This window comes from Podarcis cretensis, assembly GCF_951804945.1.
Source record: "Podarcis cretensis genome assembly, chromosome: 7".
Classification (NCBI taxonomy): Eukaryota; Metazoa; Chordata; class Lepidosauria; order Squamata; family Lacertidae; genus Podarcis; species Podarcis cretensis.
In genome coordinates this window covers 45,868,526-45,886,295 of record NC_137176.1, presented here as the reverse complement: position 1 = coordinate 45,886,295, position 17,770 = coordinate 45,868,526, and the positions used below count along the sequence as shown (strand labels likewise).

Sequence of the window (17,770 nt, the reverse complement as noted above, 5' to 3'; positions counted from 1 at the left end):
AGAGAAAGGTAGAAAAAAGGGCTGGATGTGAACAACAAAGGAGCTTGTGTAAGGTTCTATTTTAGGGAATGTGCTTAGATATAGGGTCCCATTGATTTTGGTAACCAATCAAGAAATGAATTCGGCAGTTTGAATATTTCCCTCTGAAATCAAAAGTCACAAATGTGCTTAACTATGGTTTTAGTTATGTTTCCTACAGTTCTTTTACAACAACAACAAAAGCATTATTCCATAGCTGTAGTACCGTTTTCTTTAGAACCATTTCTTCAGCTGTCTCTTGTATTGCTATTTTTCTTGACTTCTTCTGATGTGTTTCTTCTTTCATAGAAGATGAAGTTTCCTTTTTGGCTACAGTAATTCCTTCCCCAGCTGCCATAAGGTTCCTTCTTGCAATATATGCAGCACTTTCCTTTATTCTTTCTTCTTCTGTGTCTGTAATCCCGCTGATATGGGTCTGTCTGCAATATATATTTTTTACATTGAATAGAAGACAAAATATTTTATTTAGTTCAGCCTATTCCATTTTAAAGGCAATGGACCTTCTCTACAAGGTCTCCTTGGATTTCTATTATGATAACCACCATCTGAAGTGAAGAAAGGTAAAAATGAAAAGACAAGTGGGTGAATCAAAATGCTCAATGTACATGCTTTCAGTTCATTATGGCTCTGAAAATCTGACACAGTATTTTATTTTTTTTAGACACAGCTTTTCCAATTACAGCTAAAAGTAATGCAATTATATTTAAAACATGTAATAAAGCAACCAAGTTAAAAACAAAACAAAACACATCTCACACTTAATTATATTATAGCTTGCCTGTCATTGGTGCTTAACGTCTAGAAAGGGGGATGCCAAGACTCCTTCACTTATCTATGAAATATACATCAGAGCTTTCCAAACTGTGTGTCATGACACATTAGTGTGTTGGCTGCAGTGTGTAGGTGTGTTTTGATAATGCTCATCAAGCTCATCCTGGGGCAGAAAAGGGGTTAGTTTAATCTCTGGTTTGTTAGTAAAACTGAATTACTGTGTTGCGAAATGATTAATGTCTAAAAGTATGTTACCAACATGAAATGTTTGGAAAGCTCTGGTCTACATGTTAAGGGTCAGGTTAATCCTCCCTTATCTACATATTGTAGCAAAAGGGATAGCCCAGGTGGCATCCTCCAGATATTGTTGGACAGCAGCCTCGGTCACCCCTGACTTTTGGCCATGGTGGTTCATACTCATGAAAGCTGTAGTGCAACAACATCTAGAGGGCACTACATTGGCTCCCTCTGTACTACAGTTCATTCCTAGCCTTGGAAATGTGTGTCAGGGTTGAACTCTAGTAGCTCTGGCGCAAATTAATTCCTGTTTCCGGAACATTAATCTATAAGTGATTGCAGTGTTCTCTTATCCCTTCCATTCAAACCTATCTCTAAATAGAATTTTACATTAAGGACCACAGCATTGTCCCCCCTTCCAACAAAAATCAACAATGGTTTGCTTCAAACTATTGTTAAAGGAATGGGTGGGTGGATTTCATGATGTGGGAGGAAAATATGAATCCCACATGTGTGGGGTAAATAAAGAATTGGCTGAGTGCCTGGATTCAAAATGTGAGCCTAACTCACCCTCCAGCAGGTCAAGTAGCAGGTCAAGAAGAGAGATGGAACATCAGATAAGAAGGGGTATGACCTAGCTCAGTCTAGGAACCCAGCTCTATTATCGTAACTCCTTCATGCATTAACTAGTACTTGTGCATACTTATGCTTGACTGCAATCTCATTCAAATGAAACTCTTTAGCATGGTACATGGCTCTTTACAATGTATAACTTGATCACCACTAAAAACATCAAATCCATCCAACCCATGAATTGGGGTCAATTTCTGCTTTTGGATACAGCATGCTTTTAAAGAACTATTAAAGTACAGTGTAGACTTGTGTAAAGGCTTTTTATGATTATATTAATGTGTGCAGATATATCATCTTATACAACAGGGTTAGGAACGTAGGAAGAGATTGCTGGCTCAGACCAGTAAATCAGAGATAAATCAAGTTGTGTAACTAAGTTATGAAATGAGCTACAAATTAACTTTTTAAAAAGTTATTTGCTTATGAATGCATATATTGCAGGCCCCAAGCCCAACTCTGTTGGCTTCCAACCAGAATACTGGGCAGCTAATGTGTTATATCTCTAGATAGCTTTCTGATGTAATCACTTTTTTAAAAAACACACTGCCTCTCTCTGGCAAATCATCTGTCAATGGAAAGGTGCAAGCTGTCCTTGTAAGAGAATGCAGATATGATTTATAATTTGCACATGGAAAATGAGTCTGGAGTCTTATCCTTCAGAGAATAAATAGACAGAAATGGTGTGAAACAGCATGTCCCATTCTGACACAAAAGCATAGATGGTATGTCAAATTTGTGCGACCATATAACAATGGATCAAGTGAGCTTTTCAATGAGAGCAGAGTAGTGGTGATAATGGTGAAGGAATTCCTATTCCATCACTTAACCCCCATATACAAATCCCAAGCATGCCTACAGGACTAGTAGAGTCTAAAGACAACTGGCTACTCCACATCTGTATTTAAGGGTATGCCTGCGCCAGCTGTTATCACAATATATTTCTTCTGCATAAGCACCAAAAGTCTCTCTCACACACTGCAAAGTGCATTGTACTCTTCAATCTTACATGTGTCTGCCTGTGGACTTAATAATAAGAGAGAAAAGGAGTGCACTCTTAAAACAATGTTTCAGCTGTGCTAATGCCAGTGCAATGTAGTTGAAATCCTATGCTCCCCTAGCAGCAACCTTAAAGGCACCTATGATGCCCCCAATTAGTCATGCATAGAAGGCACCAATCAAAAGTGATGTGAGGAAGAACATCAAGATGAAATACTACACCCTGGAAAAACGTTAAATATGCACAAGCTATGCTACTGTCATAGACATGATTTGTCCAACCACTCTTACAAGATATACATTCGGTCCCATCCATGTGTCTACTGACTATATTTCCAACAGGTCTTCTTATCAATGTCCTTTCAGGTGGTGGAACATTGTGCTTCTTCTGGGGTAGTTTGTCTACCTTTGGTCCCCACCCTGTACTCAGCTCTCACTTGTGTCTCCTAGAAGCTTTCATCATGCGACAGCAGCCACACTCCAGGAATGGCTTTGACTGGCTGGGTAAACCAGGTGAGGGTAGCTGATGGGTCTGAAACCCTTGGCAAATTAGGGACTTCCCCCACACGTGAAGACAAACTCCAGCAGATTGAGCAGACAACACAAATAGTGAGTTCAATAGTCAAGAAGGTAGTTTCTGCTGTAGAAGGAAGTGAGGGGCCGATGGGGCACATCAACCTGGGAAGGTAGCCCATCTAGGGGATTGTTTTGGGAGAAGAAAGGACTAAGGAATACACCCTACAAAAATCCAAAGCTGAGTCCCTAAGACTCCTTTGGACCACATCAGTGAGGCCGAGAGAGGGGTCCTGTCGTATGGGCAGCCCAGGACCTCCATAGACACTCACCAGGCTTGTGCCCCAAGGAAGGCACTTCAGTGCTGCAAACATAGCAGTTTGACTTCACCCCAGAGGCATATTCCATTGTGTCTCGAGACAGATGGACAGCAGTTGTCAACAACTGTATCATATCACAGGGGGAAAGCAATGAAAATGTTCTGGTTTTGATTTGGCTTCTATGTAGAAATGTTCAGAGTCACGCTCATTTGCACCACAACACAAACCTACCACATCACATATATCAGGGATAACCAATATGGCCCTTATATAAATCTACATATATCAACTATTTTTCTTCCAGATGTGAGCAGCAAATCCATTACAAAGATACACAGACAAACCATGCTCTTTATCCCTGCTCCTGTCCACAAATCAATGAAAAAGAGACATACCTTCCTCTGAATACAGGTACTACATACTCAATAGCTGTGTTTTCCTTCTCTTCTTCTGACAATATACTCTCCTTAGCTCTCTTTGCTTTGGGACTTAACTTGAAAGAATAATCGTCCAACATTTTTCTGAAAGAAAAGTAATATTATCAGATTTATAAAGACACTGCATATACAGTGGTGCCCCACAAGACGAATGCCTCGCAAGACGAAAAACCCGCTAGACGAAAGGGTTTTCCGTTTTTCGAGGCGCTTCGCAAGATGAATTTCCCTATGGGCTTGCTTTGCAAGACGAAAACGTCTTGCGAGTCTTGCAAGTTTTTTCCCTTCCCCCCCCCCTTTTCTAAGCCGCTAAGCCGCTAATAGCCGCTTAGCCGCTAAGCCGCTAATAGTGCTAATCTGCTAATAGGGATGCTTCGCAAGACGAAAAAACCGCTAGACGAAGAGACTCGCGGAACGGATTATTTTCGTCTTGCGAGGCACCACTGTACAATTAGATTTACAGGCATATGCCTTAGAAAACCATATCTAAACATAAAAGATACATTAAATATATCAGGACATCTGCTTATCTACAAGTATACAAGGGGAACATTGGGGAAGCAGGCAAAAAACTACATAGAAAAATAGATGGAAAAACACAAAAATATAATGGTCAATTCAGTATTGCCAAAATTATATACAATAATGAGTTTTTTGTTTTTATTTTGTCTATCTGAGCACTGTCTTTAATACTATCAACAGGAAAAAACTCAAATCTAGATTACTCCTTGTTATTAGCAACAGCTAAGGAGCTTCCACTATTTTGCAAAAGGGATTCAAACGCTTACTGGAACTTTTGGTTTCTGCAATTAAAGTGCATTAAAGCACTCTGTCACATTACTGCAACAATTCTGCTTTTTAAAAAGCATGGACTTTTTAATGTGATGGGAAATGCATGGAAAAGTGTGCATTAAACAAATTATTTGCAGGAAGATGGGTAAACACCCCACAAGTAAATCCAGATAATTGCAGAATGAATGCTTATTGTCATATAACTGTCCCATAAAAGTATAATAAATGGTTAATAAAGGTTGGACACAGTTTAACCACCAAGTAATATTTGTGCAAGCAAATCATGATATGAACTGGGCTTAACGTGCAACTACTTATTTACTTACTTACAATTTGCTTCTCATCTATCCTCACTGTGCTTCTCATAACAAAAGCAGCATTTAAAAAAAAACTTAAAGAATACCAAGGGTCAAAGCTCAAATTTCTGTACTTTGAAAACTATTGTTTCATATCACTTTTTAAAAAATATAACTTGCTCATACTGTTATGCCATCACTAGAATGATCTTTATGGGTCTAAATTCAATTCGAACACCTTCTTCATCTTATTACAGTCATACCTCAGTATAAATGTGCTTCAAGTTAAGTATTTTCGGGTTGCACTCCACGGCGACCTGAAAGTAACGGAGCGCGTTACTTCCGGGTTTTGCTGCGTGTGCATGTGCAGATGGTCAAAATGACGTCATGCACATGCGCAGAAGCGGCAAAACACAGCCTGCACTGACGCCGGTTGTGTTCGCTTCAGGATGCGAACAGGGCTCCAGAATGGATCCCATTCGCATCCCGAGGTACCACTGTACTTAGATTTTCCAGAGGGAAACAGAAAAGAGCACAGAAACAAGCAGCCTAAGTTTATGCATGTCTAGTTACAAATAAGTACCACTTGTTCAGTTGGATTTAGTCCTAGCTACTTCTGCATATGCTTATTACATACCTAGGCTGAAATCCAATGCACACATTTGGGAGTAAGCACTCCTGAAAATGGGGCTTAGTTCTGAGTAGATACGCAAAGGATTACACTGTTTATATCATAAATATTCTGAGTAGCATTTCTTCAGAAGAAGTACAGAAATGTGAGCACTGATTAAATATAAAGCCATGCTGTAACTATTTTTTGCTGGATTGTGGATATTAGTGAAAGGGGAAACCCAATGCAATGGAGCTATTTGTGCCAGCTCCTGAATCTGGGGAGTCCCCCAGACCCGCCAAGTGTCCCTGTTTCCCAGGGACGTCCCTGATTTAGAGAATCCATCCCAGTTTCTGATTTGATCCTGGAATGTCCCACTTTTCCTTAGGATGTCCCTATTTTCATTGGAGAAATGTTGGAGGGTATGGAGTTATCTGACCCCTGAGCCGTCTGAAGACCATCCTGTATAGGGAAGGGTTTTTTAAAAAATGTTTTTATATATGTCAGAAGCAGCCCATAGTAACTGGGGCAACCCGGTAAGATGTGTGGGGTATAAACAGTAAAACTATCATTAAGGAATGGGACCTCCCTATATTCATCATAGAAATGTTGGAGGGTATGGTCCACCTGACAGTAAAATGCAGATGATGTTTGGCCACACACACACACACACACACACACACACACACACACAATTTGGCTAACAGTTACTGAAAGGTCATGAGGCTGTTGTCCCTGAAACCAGAGAGCAAAGAAAGTGTGATAGGTCCTACTCTGGGGAGATTCAGTTCCACATACCAGGTAAGAAGCTCTGGTTGCAACATCCTTCACTGAAGGGCAATATTTTAGAATCTACTCTGGAGAATCTAGAAGCTTCTCTGTCTATGGACCTCTAGTGAGCCCGGACCCAAGGGACTATGAGAAAACTGATTTTAGAAACTTTTATAGTTAGTCTGCCGATACCTCAGGTGGTAATCCTATAAGCATTTATCTGGGACTGTATACCACTGAGCCAGCGGTGGAGCATATGCCCACGCTGCCCAGGGCGGGCGCGCTCCTGAGGGGGGGTGGAGCGCACAGCCAAGTGGGCGGAGGGTGCCCTCCCAGGTGCGGGATAGCCGTTTGGGTGCACGGAGCCGCATACACACCCTGCAGCCGGGGGCAGAGTGAGCTGCCCATGGTGAACATTCAGTGTGCTGCCTACCCACAACTCCCAAGCCTCCCCCAGCTGTCAAAACAAAGGGGGAAGGGGAGAATGCCGCCAGCAAGGCGGTGCAGCTCCTCCCCTTTCCCCAACGGCTCAGGGTAGGCTTGGGAGTCGTGTGAAGGCAGCGCACCAAATGTCAGCACCCCCCCAGCGAAGACACCCGGGGTGGTCCACCCCCACCACACATCCCTTCCTCTGCCCCTGCACTGAGCTCAATGGGACTTACTTCTGAGTAAATCTGTATCGGTTTAAGCTACTCTCAATCCCATCATATATCTTTTAGCAGAATGGCAGGATATAAATGATCTTAAATAAATAAATGGTTTTAGGAAGCATTTCAGGGCACAAGGAGGAAGGCCAAAGGCCTATAACTTGTTTGCAAGAGCAATGGTGTTGTTTCTATATAGCATCAAAAATAGCAGCTTACTCTAACATCTGTATGTAAGATCGACTTACAACAGGATGGTATGTATTCATTGGGAAAGAAACTTGATTTTCAACTCTGGTCCTGCCCAATTCATACATTACTTGGCTATTCACACCAGTGATCCTAGTCACTGCTGAGTATGCACATAGTGCTTGAGTCCTGAGCATAAGTTACTGAGTGGCAGCAAACACTATATTTCTAAATGAGAAGTACCCAACAGTCATGGCTATTGCGGCCAAACAGCACCTATGATCATTCTGATCTTATATTTATTTGAGGATTGCTAGAATAATTCACAAAGGATTTTGAGTCATATACGAAATGCCTGAAGCAGCCCTATATTGCTTCATAAATTTAATTACCATAGGTAGGAACATCTGAGACTGACATTCAGAGCCATTGGTTTAGAATGTCACCTGACAATGTGAACTGTTTTCATGTCTCATCAGGGCTGAGAAGACAAATTGTACTATGGTCCCCTAGATGTTATTGATTTGGATGCTGTTATGTCACTACAGATTATGATGACCTATGGTTAAATTTACGGTAGCTGAATGCTAAGGCATTGAGAGATTTTAGAATTAGAATGCTAAAGCCAATTAGCAACTTTTGAAAAACTGCTTAGGTCTTGCCTACATAAAGAAGGGGGGAACCCTGGGTATGTTCATATTACAAATTGATGTACAGTTTCAGGATTTTTAAGACATTTGCTGCAGACAGACTGCTTATGGTAAGCAATGAAAAAGCCTGGAAGACGCAATACCTTTGACAAGCAGAGTTTGATTCCTGCTTCTTCAGATCTAACATAGTATGTTACTCTGTGAAACAGGCTTTCCTTCTAAATAAAAATAAATGCAAAAATTCCTTTCAGAAAGGCGAAGCATGTGCTGTGTTGCCAGATCAAGAAGAGTAACAGGATCCCCCTAGAGATTGCCCTACTAGTCTAAGGTTGGAGACTCAGCTATTTCATATTCTATCTCCTAAGTGACAAACATATTTAGACAGATTTGATTTAGTAGAAAAGATGAATAAGAACCCTTCAAAAGACTGATAATTTTATTGAATGAATGAGGTTTTTCTCCTGTCCCTTCTTCCACAACGTTGCTTTGTCTGCCACATGACAAATGAATTAAGTAGCCTAGCTTTATTCCATGCACTGGATTGGGTAAGATTATCTGACATTAAGGTGTCCTCGACTGTAGGGTCAAGTTGAGAGCCTTCCAAATGTTGGCCATAAGCCATGAACAGGTTTAGGGCACATAAAGATCTGTGCAAGATATTTAGCACATTAGAGAAGCTTGCTGAATAAGCATGAATCAAACATTGAAATGCAAGGTATATAGCTGCTTTGGACCAATATATAAAGAAAAAAAGATATATATTTTTTACTATAAACAAAAATAAACACACAGTTCAGATTATGTCCTAAACCACTTGATGGCTTGTAGGCACTGAGCAAAACTTAAGAAAGCTTGACAGCGATACAGTGGTACCTTGGGTTACAGACGCTTCAGGTTACAGATGCTTCAGGTTATAGACTCCACTAACCCAGAAATAGTACCTCGGGTTAAGAACTTTGCTTCAAGAAATCATGCTGCGGCGGCTCAGTGGCAACGGGAGACCCCGTTAGCTAAAGTGGTACCTCAGGTTAAGAACAGTTTCAGGTTAAGAACGGACCTCCAGAACGAATTAAGTTCTTAACCCAAGGTACCACTGTACCAGGAAAGGCCCTATAACTGACAATTAAACTATCAGTCTGTGAACACTCAGAAAAGGATGCTGTGATTACTAAGACCCTATTTTTCAGCAGCTGGCTCTAAGCTTTAAGGATCTTCTACTTAGGAATCAAATGACCAAATATTCTTCTCCATACCTAAACTGATGACTAATGACATAGTTCATGGCATGTAAAAGGGAACATCTTTATGTATACTTCTGGGCTGCTGGAATTCCCTTTGGCCTAGACACAAAATGCTTTGGTGTGTGGCTATAGACTTTGATGAGTAAATCACCGTAAGAGCCAAAACCACCGTGTGCATGTGTGAAATCAATATTGTTTGATCATCACAATCCGGAAGAGCAGGACATATCAGACTTCCCATGGTAAGGTCAAGGTTTTCAGGGTGGGCTATCTCTTTAATTCTGTTATGCCATACTTCCTAAGGCTGGCATTTTGTGTTAGGCCACCCATCCCCCATAGCAGTTGTTTTGTGACTGGAGCCTCCAGCGCTCCCTCAAAATTCAAAATGTGCCCACTGGTCCAAAAAGGCTTGGCAACCTATACTATAGAATGGTAGGAAAGAGCAAAAATAGAATGTAAGAATCTTGACAAAGAAGACATTTTTGCAGTAAATAATCCTGTAAATATAATCACTTAAGAGCAATTATTTTTGCAGGAATCGAGTTCAACCTTGATTGTTCACTACTGTACTTAAAACTCTTCGCCAAAGCTGAAACAACAGTTAAATAATGAATGGAATCATACTTTCATCAACACCAGCAATTCAGTTATAAAGGTCACATACTGAGCACTTCAGTCCAAGTAAGCACATACCAGCCTAAATCCCAATCACAAACAATTAGATAATTACTTCTGGCAAGATAATTTTTAAAAACCTGCTGAGAAAGAGGACATTTAAATGGGATTTCACAAGGGTATTGGATTTCCAGTTTCAGTGCCAACTTCTTCCAGTGATCAGAATACAGAATACAGGCAGCGTTGATGGCATCATGATTGGTCCTTGCCCATCCTCAGATACTTAAATTACTATCTTTGGCTATTCTGCTATCAATTAAGGCTGGTGTATATTTATTTTACATGCATGTTTATTTAAGACAACTAGCAAACATCTAGATTCATCACATCTGTTTCAATTTTCCTACTATATTATAGAGAAAACCATGCTCTTAACCCTCTTATGGGCAGGCAGATGTATGTAACATTCTTCCAGTGTTTTCTATTTCTTATGAAAAGTTAATGGAAGACTGTGTGTTTGAGGGCTCATTCACACTGAAGTTTAATGTAGATTTGAAGTTGCTTCTGCGTCTATATTTTTTGGCATCCACACAATACTGTACTCTCATCCAAGTGGCAGCCTGCATTCCCACCCCCCAAAAGAAATTAAATTTGGATTGTCCTGATCTGCAGATAATCTGCTAAGGGAAGAAAACACCATATATAATTGCATGTTACCCAACTGTGGGTGCATTGTGTGAACAGGTTATTTTACATGTGTGTTCACATGCTGGGTTCTACCTATCATCACACACCCTACTTCCACTTTGTTTCCATCAGCCCAAAGGAAAGAATTCAGCTTGGCAATCTGGTATATTGAAAAACTTGTGGGTTAAAAAAATGCTTTAAAAGTGCATGTGTGCAGATAAACAAATACATGTGTGCATTCCGACAATGGACCTCAGGTTTCCAGAAAGGGAAGTGCTAACTGAGGGGAGGAGACAACACCACACAGCATGAATACGTACTACCAAGCACCACCTACCAATGTGGACAGAGAAACAATGAGATAGATTTCAGAGGCATAAAACTGAAAATGTTCATGTGTGGATGAAGGTGTACAAATGCACACATGGAAACAGCAAATCACATATACATTTGTAAACCACTTTGAAGTTTTCTTTTTTGTGTTTTTTACAATCAACCAGTGTATAAATTTTATGAAATAAAATAAATTAAAAAATAAATAAAAGTAACTCCCTCATGTGAGGACAGCCTGAGCTGAGGAACTGTGAGAGGAGGAGCTAATGAAACCATTTCCCTCCAGCCATTATTCCAATCAAAACCAAGGCCCCATTTCACTCATGGGGGTGGAAATACATACATTTTCATCCTGCACTGAAAAGAAGCTGGGGGGAAGAGTGATGGCTGAAGGGGAAAGGGTTAAGCAGCTCTTTCCAAGCTTCCAAGCCTTCTTCAAAATCCCTGCAGCAAACTGCTGCATGTCTTTGCCTGTGTAATATCCAGGCTGGCCCTCAGAAGACCCATAGAAGAGACAAATACCATACCTTTGTGGAAAGACTATAAAGTGTAAAAAATTACGTCTAAGAATAGCAAATTATTCCAGCAAAGAAATACAGTGGTACCTCTGGTTGCAAACAGGATCTGTTCCGGAGGCCTGTTCGCAACATGAAAAGAGCGCAACCCGCAGTGGAGCGTCTGCGCTTGTGCGGGTTGCAATTCGTCGCTTCTGCGCATGTGCGAGTGGCGAAACCCGGAAGTAACCCTTTCCGGTACTTCCGGGTCGCCGCAGGACGTAACCTGAAAGAACGTAACATGAAGTGGACTTAACATGTGGTATGACTGTACATATGATGATACATCACAGAACCGGCTCCTGCTCCAATTGAAGCCAATGGAGTGTTTGTCACTGAACTGAATGAAAAAGGAGTAAACATTTCCTTGCAACTGAGCAAAATGTTGTGTTTTACCCTACCCTCGACTGTAGGTTTCATATCCAAGGCGGTAGGCTTCAGCTTTCTTACTGACCAACTCAGATCCATGATGGTAGGCTTCCGCTTTCTTACTTATCAATTCAGATCCTAGACTGAGGGCTGAAGATCTTTTACTGTGAGCTGCTGATTCATGGGCATAGGATTCTGCCAATTCATGGCTAGATGCTGCAGACTGCTGGCCATGGTGGTAGGCCAATGCAGCTTCCTTACTATAGGCGGTAGATCCATGAGTGTAGATGGCAGATTTGCGCTTCTCCTCCCTTTGGTACTGACTTAGAGTGGACTCCAGCTCCTTGTGGCGATATGCACGATCAAAATGTTGATGATGCCTCTGGTAGAATGGTAAAGACATCCTGGATTTCTCTTAGCTCAGCCCACACTTTTGATGTTCTGTAAAAACAACAACCACAAGTTAAATACTAGCATGTATGACTATGCCATTATGGTGGGTTTTTTTAATGTCATAAGCTGCCTTGAACATGGTTTTAACTATGGAAAGTCAGCATACAAATAAAATGTATGTATGTAATGTAAAGGTAGAGGTAACAGACCCCTGGATGGTTAGGTCCAGTCAAAGGTGTCTGTGGGGTGCGGCTCTCATCTTGCTTCAGGCCGAAGGAGTCAGGGTTTGTCCACAGACAGCTTTCCAGGTCATGTGGCCAGCATGACTAAACCGCTTCTGGCATAACAAAACACCGTGACAGAAGCCAGAGCACATGGAAACACCGTTTACCTATGTATGTATGTATGTATAACATGCTCAATAATTTTTCAGTGATCATAATTAATCCAACAAAGATAGATTCAGATAAATACTGAAGGGAAGATTGTGGGTGGTATTCAACTATGTCTTACTCAGAGTAGACCCTTGAAATTAATCAACTTGACTAAGTAAGGTCCATTTAGTTCAATGTAACTATTGTAATTAAAACTTAGTTGAATACCACCCTGTGTCATGGTTATGCTTCACTGGGCTCATCTACCTGCAAGCAAAATATGATAAATAGTAGTTACAGCATGTATGAGTATTTAAATGTATGAATAAGAAACTTTCACAAGGACATAAGTCAAAAAGTGCACACAAAATCCATTTTAACATTCCATTTATATAAGAACATCATTCATCTGAAGTTAAGAACAACATTTATGTCCACACAGTTGTAGATTTTGAGTTTTATAACTTTGTATGAAAATTTGAGACACTTGTAGAAAAAAGTAAAATATTAGTTTCATCCCATGTGGCAATTACTAGGAAAAACACAAAATGCTCTTTAAAAGCATCTGGTTACTCTTGTAGCACTTTGGTACAGGTATCTTTTGTCTAACTCTTCTAGAATTAAAATAAATTTTGTGTATTTTTCTTTTCTATTTCTTTTCTGTTTTTTTAAAAAATCTAACTTTCAAATCACATTTTCGTATTGTGATTTCAACATTACATTCCAGATTCTACATTCCAAAATCATCTTCTTGTGACCATCTCACACAGTTACATTTGGAGAGACCCAAGATGCAAAACTGCAGAGTAGAGTCAATACTCCAAATACATCCATTTGCAAACCAGCTATTCTGAACTTTAGCATTCACAATTAAATGTGTGAATCCAAATTATAATTCCAGTATATATAACATAACTCATACAGTGCTTATTATTTCATGCTCTGCACTGTATGTGTGTCTGTTTCCTTCACTATTTATATATGCATTGTTTGCATAACTGTAGTCTGTCTTATCTTAGTATAATTAACAGGCTGTATCAAGGGCCCATGGTTCAACCCAAGGTTTCCAGCGCTGAAGATCTACCAACATAATTATGACTTTGTTCAAGATCCACTTGTTGACACCCACCATCAGTACACACACACAGCCTTAAGCCTCTTCTGCTGCATTTTCCCGAGCACCTGCTGTTAGCGGCTCAGTGATTAAATGACAAGGCTTCTTCAATCTTCAGTTTGAAAATTATTATTCATTTTGTGAATGGCCATTAGTTTTATCTTAGGCTTTGGAAATGCTAGATTCAGTGTGCGTGGTAATTCTGTGTGCACACATTTACAGAGGCATGTGCAGTAAAAATACCTAATTTGTCAATAATTTAACTACTATGATTAACTTTTTATATGTTAATGTAGGGCTAAATAAATGTACATTAACAGGAGCAGCATCATGATGGCAGACTTCTCACTGGCCTATGTATGTTCATTAAAGCATGTGTAGAAAGTGGCCACACATACTTGTGCCACACAGCTGTTTGCACAAGGGTTTGAACATTATAATGAATATAATTCTAACATTATATAATATATATATAACATAATATAATATAATTTGAACATTATAATGAATACATTGCACATAGGTTGTGAATTGTGTTGGTATTCCCCTCTAACAAGGGCTGTAATATTTTAATATTATGGGAATATTGAAAAACATAGAGAATCTAATCACTTGAACTGTTTTCATCTGAAGACATTCTGAAATAACTATCACACACAAGCGTTTTAGAAGAGAACTGTTACACAACTAAACTTTCTAGTGGCACCATTAACTCATGTTTCATTTGAAAAGTACTTTAGCGGTATGTTACAATAGGTGAGCTGCTAAATATTTTGCATTACTTTGTTTTTTCATGAAGCTTCACTCTTAAGATTTCTCCAATCTGCTGTGGAATCCATAATAGAAGAAAATAGAGAGATAATGCTGGTCCACATTTATAACATACAGAATACATTTGTTTGACAAATAATGTCTCTGGACATTGCATACTTACCAGTAGTCAAATTAAGAATGATAGAATTTCAGTCTTGTACAAGGATGAATGAGAAGAAGAGAGAAATCCAGCAAAAGTTCAATCCAGCAGAGTGGCTGACAGGACCAGGGTTGAGGGACCCTCAGGTCCAGAACAAAAATAATGACTGTAGTCAGTGGAATGTGAAAGCAACACTCCCAACCTTTTATGGCTGGAAAGGCTGTTAAATATAGCAGCAGCAAAGAGGGGGAGAGAGACAGAGTGCTATCCCTCCACAAATATATGACAGCAGCTTCAAGCTACAAGTCTTCCCTCTCTCAAACCTAACGAAATTGAGTCCTAAAGCCTTCTGCCAGCTCCTAAATGATGTCAACATGGTTGTGCAACTGACATTCATTGGTTTAAGTAATGAAGGAAAATCTGTTGCTCCATAAACCTAATTTAAAAATAAGTTGCCACTGTACTGACAGAAGCCAGAGTTACAGTAGTGTGACATTAATAAGGACTCCTGAATGTTCTTGTGCCCAGTTCCACCACAGGATGCTATTAACACAAGTGTTGATATATCTGCTGTGAACTGAATTTAGCCAAGGTAATTTGGAAGTGTGAAGGTAATTAGGAAAGCTGAACTGTGGGTTTCATGGGGGAGGGTAATTCTATGATTTCTTAACAAGTTGTCAGTTTTTATAATTTGATAGAATCATAGAATTGTAGAGTTGGAAGGGACTCTGAGGTTCATCTAGTCCAACCCCTTGCAATACAGGAATTTCAACCAAAGTGTCCTTGACAGAGGGCCATCAACCTCTGCTTAAAAAACTCCAAGAAAGGAAAGTCCACCACCTTTCATGGGAGTCTGTTCCACTGCCAAACAGCTCTTACTGTCAGAAAGTTCTTCCTGATGTTTAGTCAGGATCTCCTTTCTTGTAATTTGAACCCATTGGTTCGGGTTCTAGCCTCTGGAGCAGGAGAAACCAAGCTTGCTCCAGCCTCCATGTGACAGCATGGATATTTAGATATTTGAATATGGTTTTTCATTTCCTAAAAGAATACCTGCTGGTTGAAAACAGAATGTGTATCTTCTCTCACATTGTCCTTTTAATGAGCAAAAGGTTGAAGATACTCATTTGGTTGAAGAGTGCATGAAAGGAGTGGATACCACGCTTAACCTGGCAGGTTTAGGAAATGAGACAGGTTTTGTCTATATTTGAATTAGGTCTGAATCCATGTTTATTGCTTTGAACTTCCCCTCGCCAATCCACACAGGAGTGTATTTGCTGTTGTATTTAGAACAAATCAGCCCTGTATATCCATATTGGCAGCCATTCCCATTGCTATTTAGATTCCTGCTGAGTTTGCTTGTTAATTGTCTCATCAGTTACAGTTGGCTGCCCCATTCCACTTTTTTATGTTAGTTTCTTCAGGTGGCATTGTCAACATATGGAAAGATAACTTTTTTTAATTTTAAAAAAAACTGATCTGGTTTGTGTGGAATACTCATTTAAGGGAAAATATATTCTTTGTTCCCCTAAATTACTCTGTGCACAAATTAGATCAGTTTTCCTTCCTGCCTTGCTGCTGCCAAACTAAACCTTTTTGAATCTGTGGGTGCCTGTGGAGGGGCAGGGGTCAGATAATAATACAAGTTGGGGAGTCAGTGGGGCTGAGGAGCCCTTTCAAGTTCAGGAATTGGCATGGTGGTGGGAGTAGGTGGTGGCTTTGTTGTGTCTTTATCTACCATGACTTCTGCCAAATGATTATCACCTTCTCCCTACATGTAAGCAATCAAGACCCCCATTCAGGCTTGAACAAGGAAAGCAGCTGGGAGAGAGAAGCTAGCAGAGGAGAGCAAGGAGAGAGGTCCAAGTCAGGTGCTATGAAAGCAGAGCTATCCTCTGTTGTTGTTTAGTCGTGTCCGACTCTTCGTGACCCCATGGACCAGAGCATGCCAGGCACTCCTGTCTTCCACTGCCTCCCGCAGTTTGGTCAAATTCATGCTGGTAGCTTTGAGAACACTGTCCAACCATCTCGTCCTCTGTCGTCCCCTTCTCCTTGTGCCCTCAATCTTTCCCAGCACCAGGGTCTTTTCCAGGGATTCTTCTCTGCTCATGAGGTGGCCAAAGTATTATTTTTTTCTTTACAGCAAAGGAAAGTCCAATGCTGTAAAGAAAAAAAAATTGCACAGGAACTTGGAATATAAGATCCATGTACAATGGTAAGCTGGATGTGGTCTCTTCCCTCTAAATCTCACTTATTCCCTATCAAACTGCCACTAGTGCCAGTTCTATATAAGTCTTCCATGAAGCTTTGGTTCAGTCTCTTTTGGAACTAAGTATTCCAGTCCTCATCTCCCTGGTTTGGAGGCTTCAAACATTTTCACATAAATAAACTGTCTCACGTGCAACCTTTTGATCTCTTAAAGCAGCTGCCACTTCTTTCAGTATGTTCGTTGCCAAGTTCTATCCTATCCTCACTTAGACAACCTGAAACATTTACATCATCATCACTAATGGATGAGTTGACCACAATTGGATGGTTTCAACTTTATTCCAGCAGTTGGTTTAAAATCCTGTCAAAAGGAGGATGGTCAAGCAATGTTTAAGCAACTCTGAAATTCCACAGTATATAGGAAGCTAAAATTTTGCAAAGGTGGGAATTTGTGCATAACCCCTCAAAACTAGGAAGCAGCATTTGTAACTCAGACCTAAATTCCCTTTAGACATGGTGATCATTTTACTGAACAACTTTAGTTTCATTTATACTTCAAATGGTGTGACATTTTTGTTTCTGTTATCAGAGAACCAAAATGATCAATTTTCATATCTGTGAAGATTCTTTATATGCATTTATATTCCAACTCCAAATGGAGAGTTAGCAGCAGTACATACATTGTTTATCTGTCTGAAATAATAAATTTACTATGAAGAAGAAAGGGCTAGTGAGACAAGTACAGTTAGTAGCTACGTAATCTTAGCTGTCTTTTAATGATTTAGCAGTCCAAGCACATTGACTTCTACCCAAAAGGTGCCCTTGAATAAATATTCACTGGGTGTTTTGTGAGCAATATAAGGATCAGAAAAGAAAATGGATCCTGTTGATGAATGGTTTTGAAAATGGATATGATATTGCTAGGGAAAATTGGTGTCTGTGAATCCAGGAATCTCAGTTCAAGAATAGAAGGTATGCACTTATCTCCAGACTGCACCAAAATAGTACACTAACTTTATGGTACATTGCTAAGAGTAAGACCCCTCCCTTTCTTATTTCTATTTCAATAGATGAACA

General features: G+C 40.0%; 1 protein-coding gene across 2 annotated transcripts in view; it reads right to left on the bottom strand.

The window, feature by feature from the left end:
- Positions 1-14,676, bottom strand: part of MYOM1 (myomesin 1) — a 72,921-nt gene extending 58,245 nt beyond the window's left edge. Inside the window, exons 1-4 of one of the 2 annotated variants that reach the window (XM_079982860.1) lie at positions 14,510-14,676; positions 11,727-12,135; positions 3,905-4,030; positions 245-458 (exon numbers count right to left, since the gene is read on the bottom strand). In XM_079982860.1, the coding sequence (XP_079838986.1) occupies positions 245-458; positions 3,905-4,030; positions 11,727-12,097 (711 nt within the window). In that variant the 5' untranslated portion in view covers positions 12,098-12,135; positions 14,510-14,676. The remainder of the gene's footprint in view (positions 1-244; positions 459-3,904; positions 4,031-11,726; positions 12,136-14,509) is intronic. The other variant, XM_079982861.1, reaches the window with a different exon arrangement.
- Positions 14,677-17,770: the final 3,094 nt, after the last annotated feature.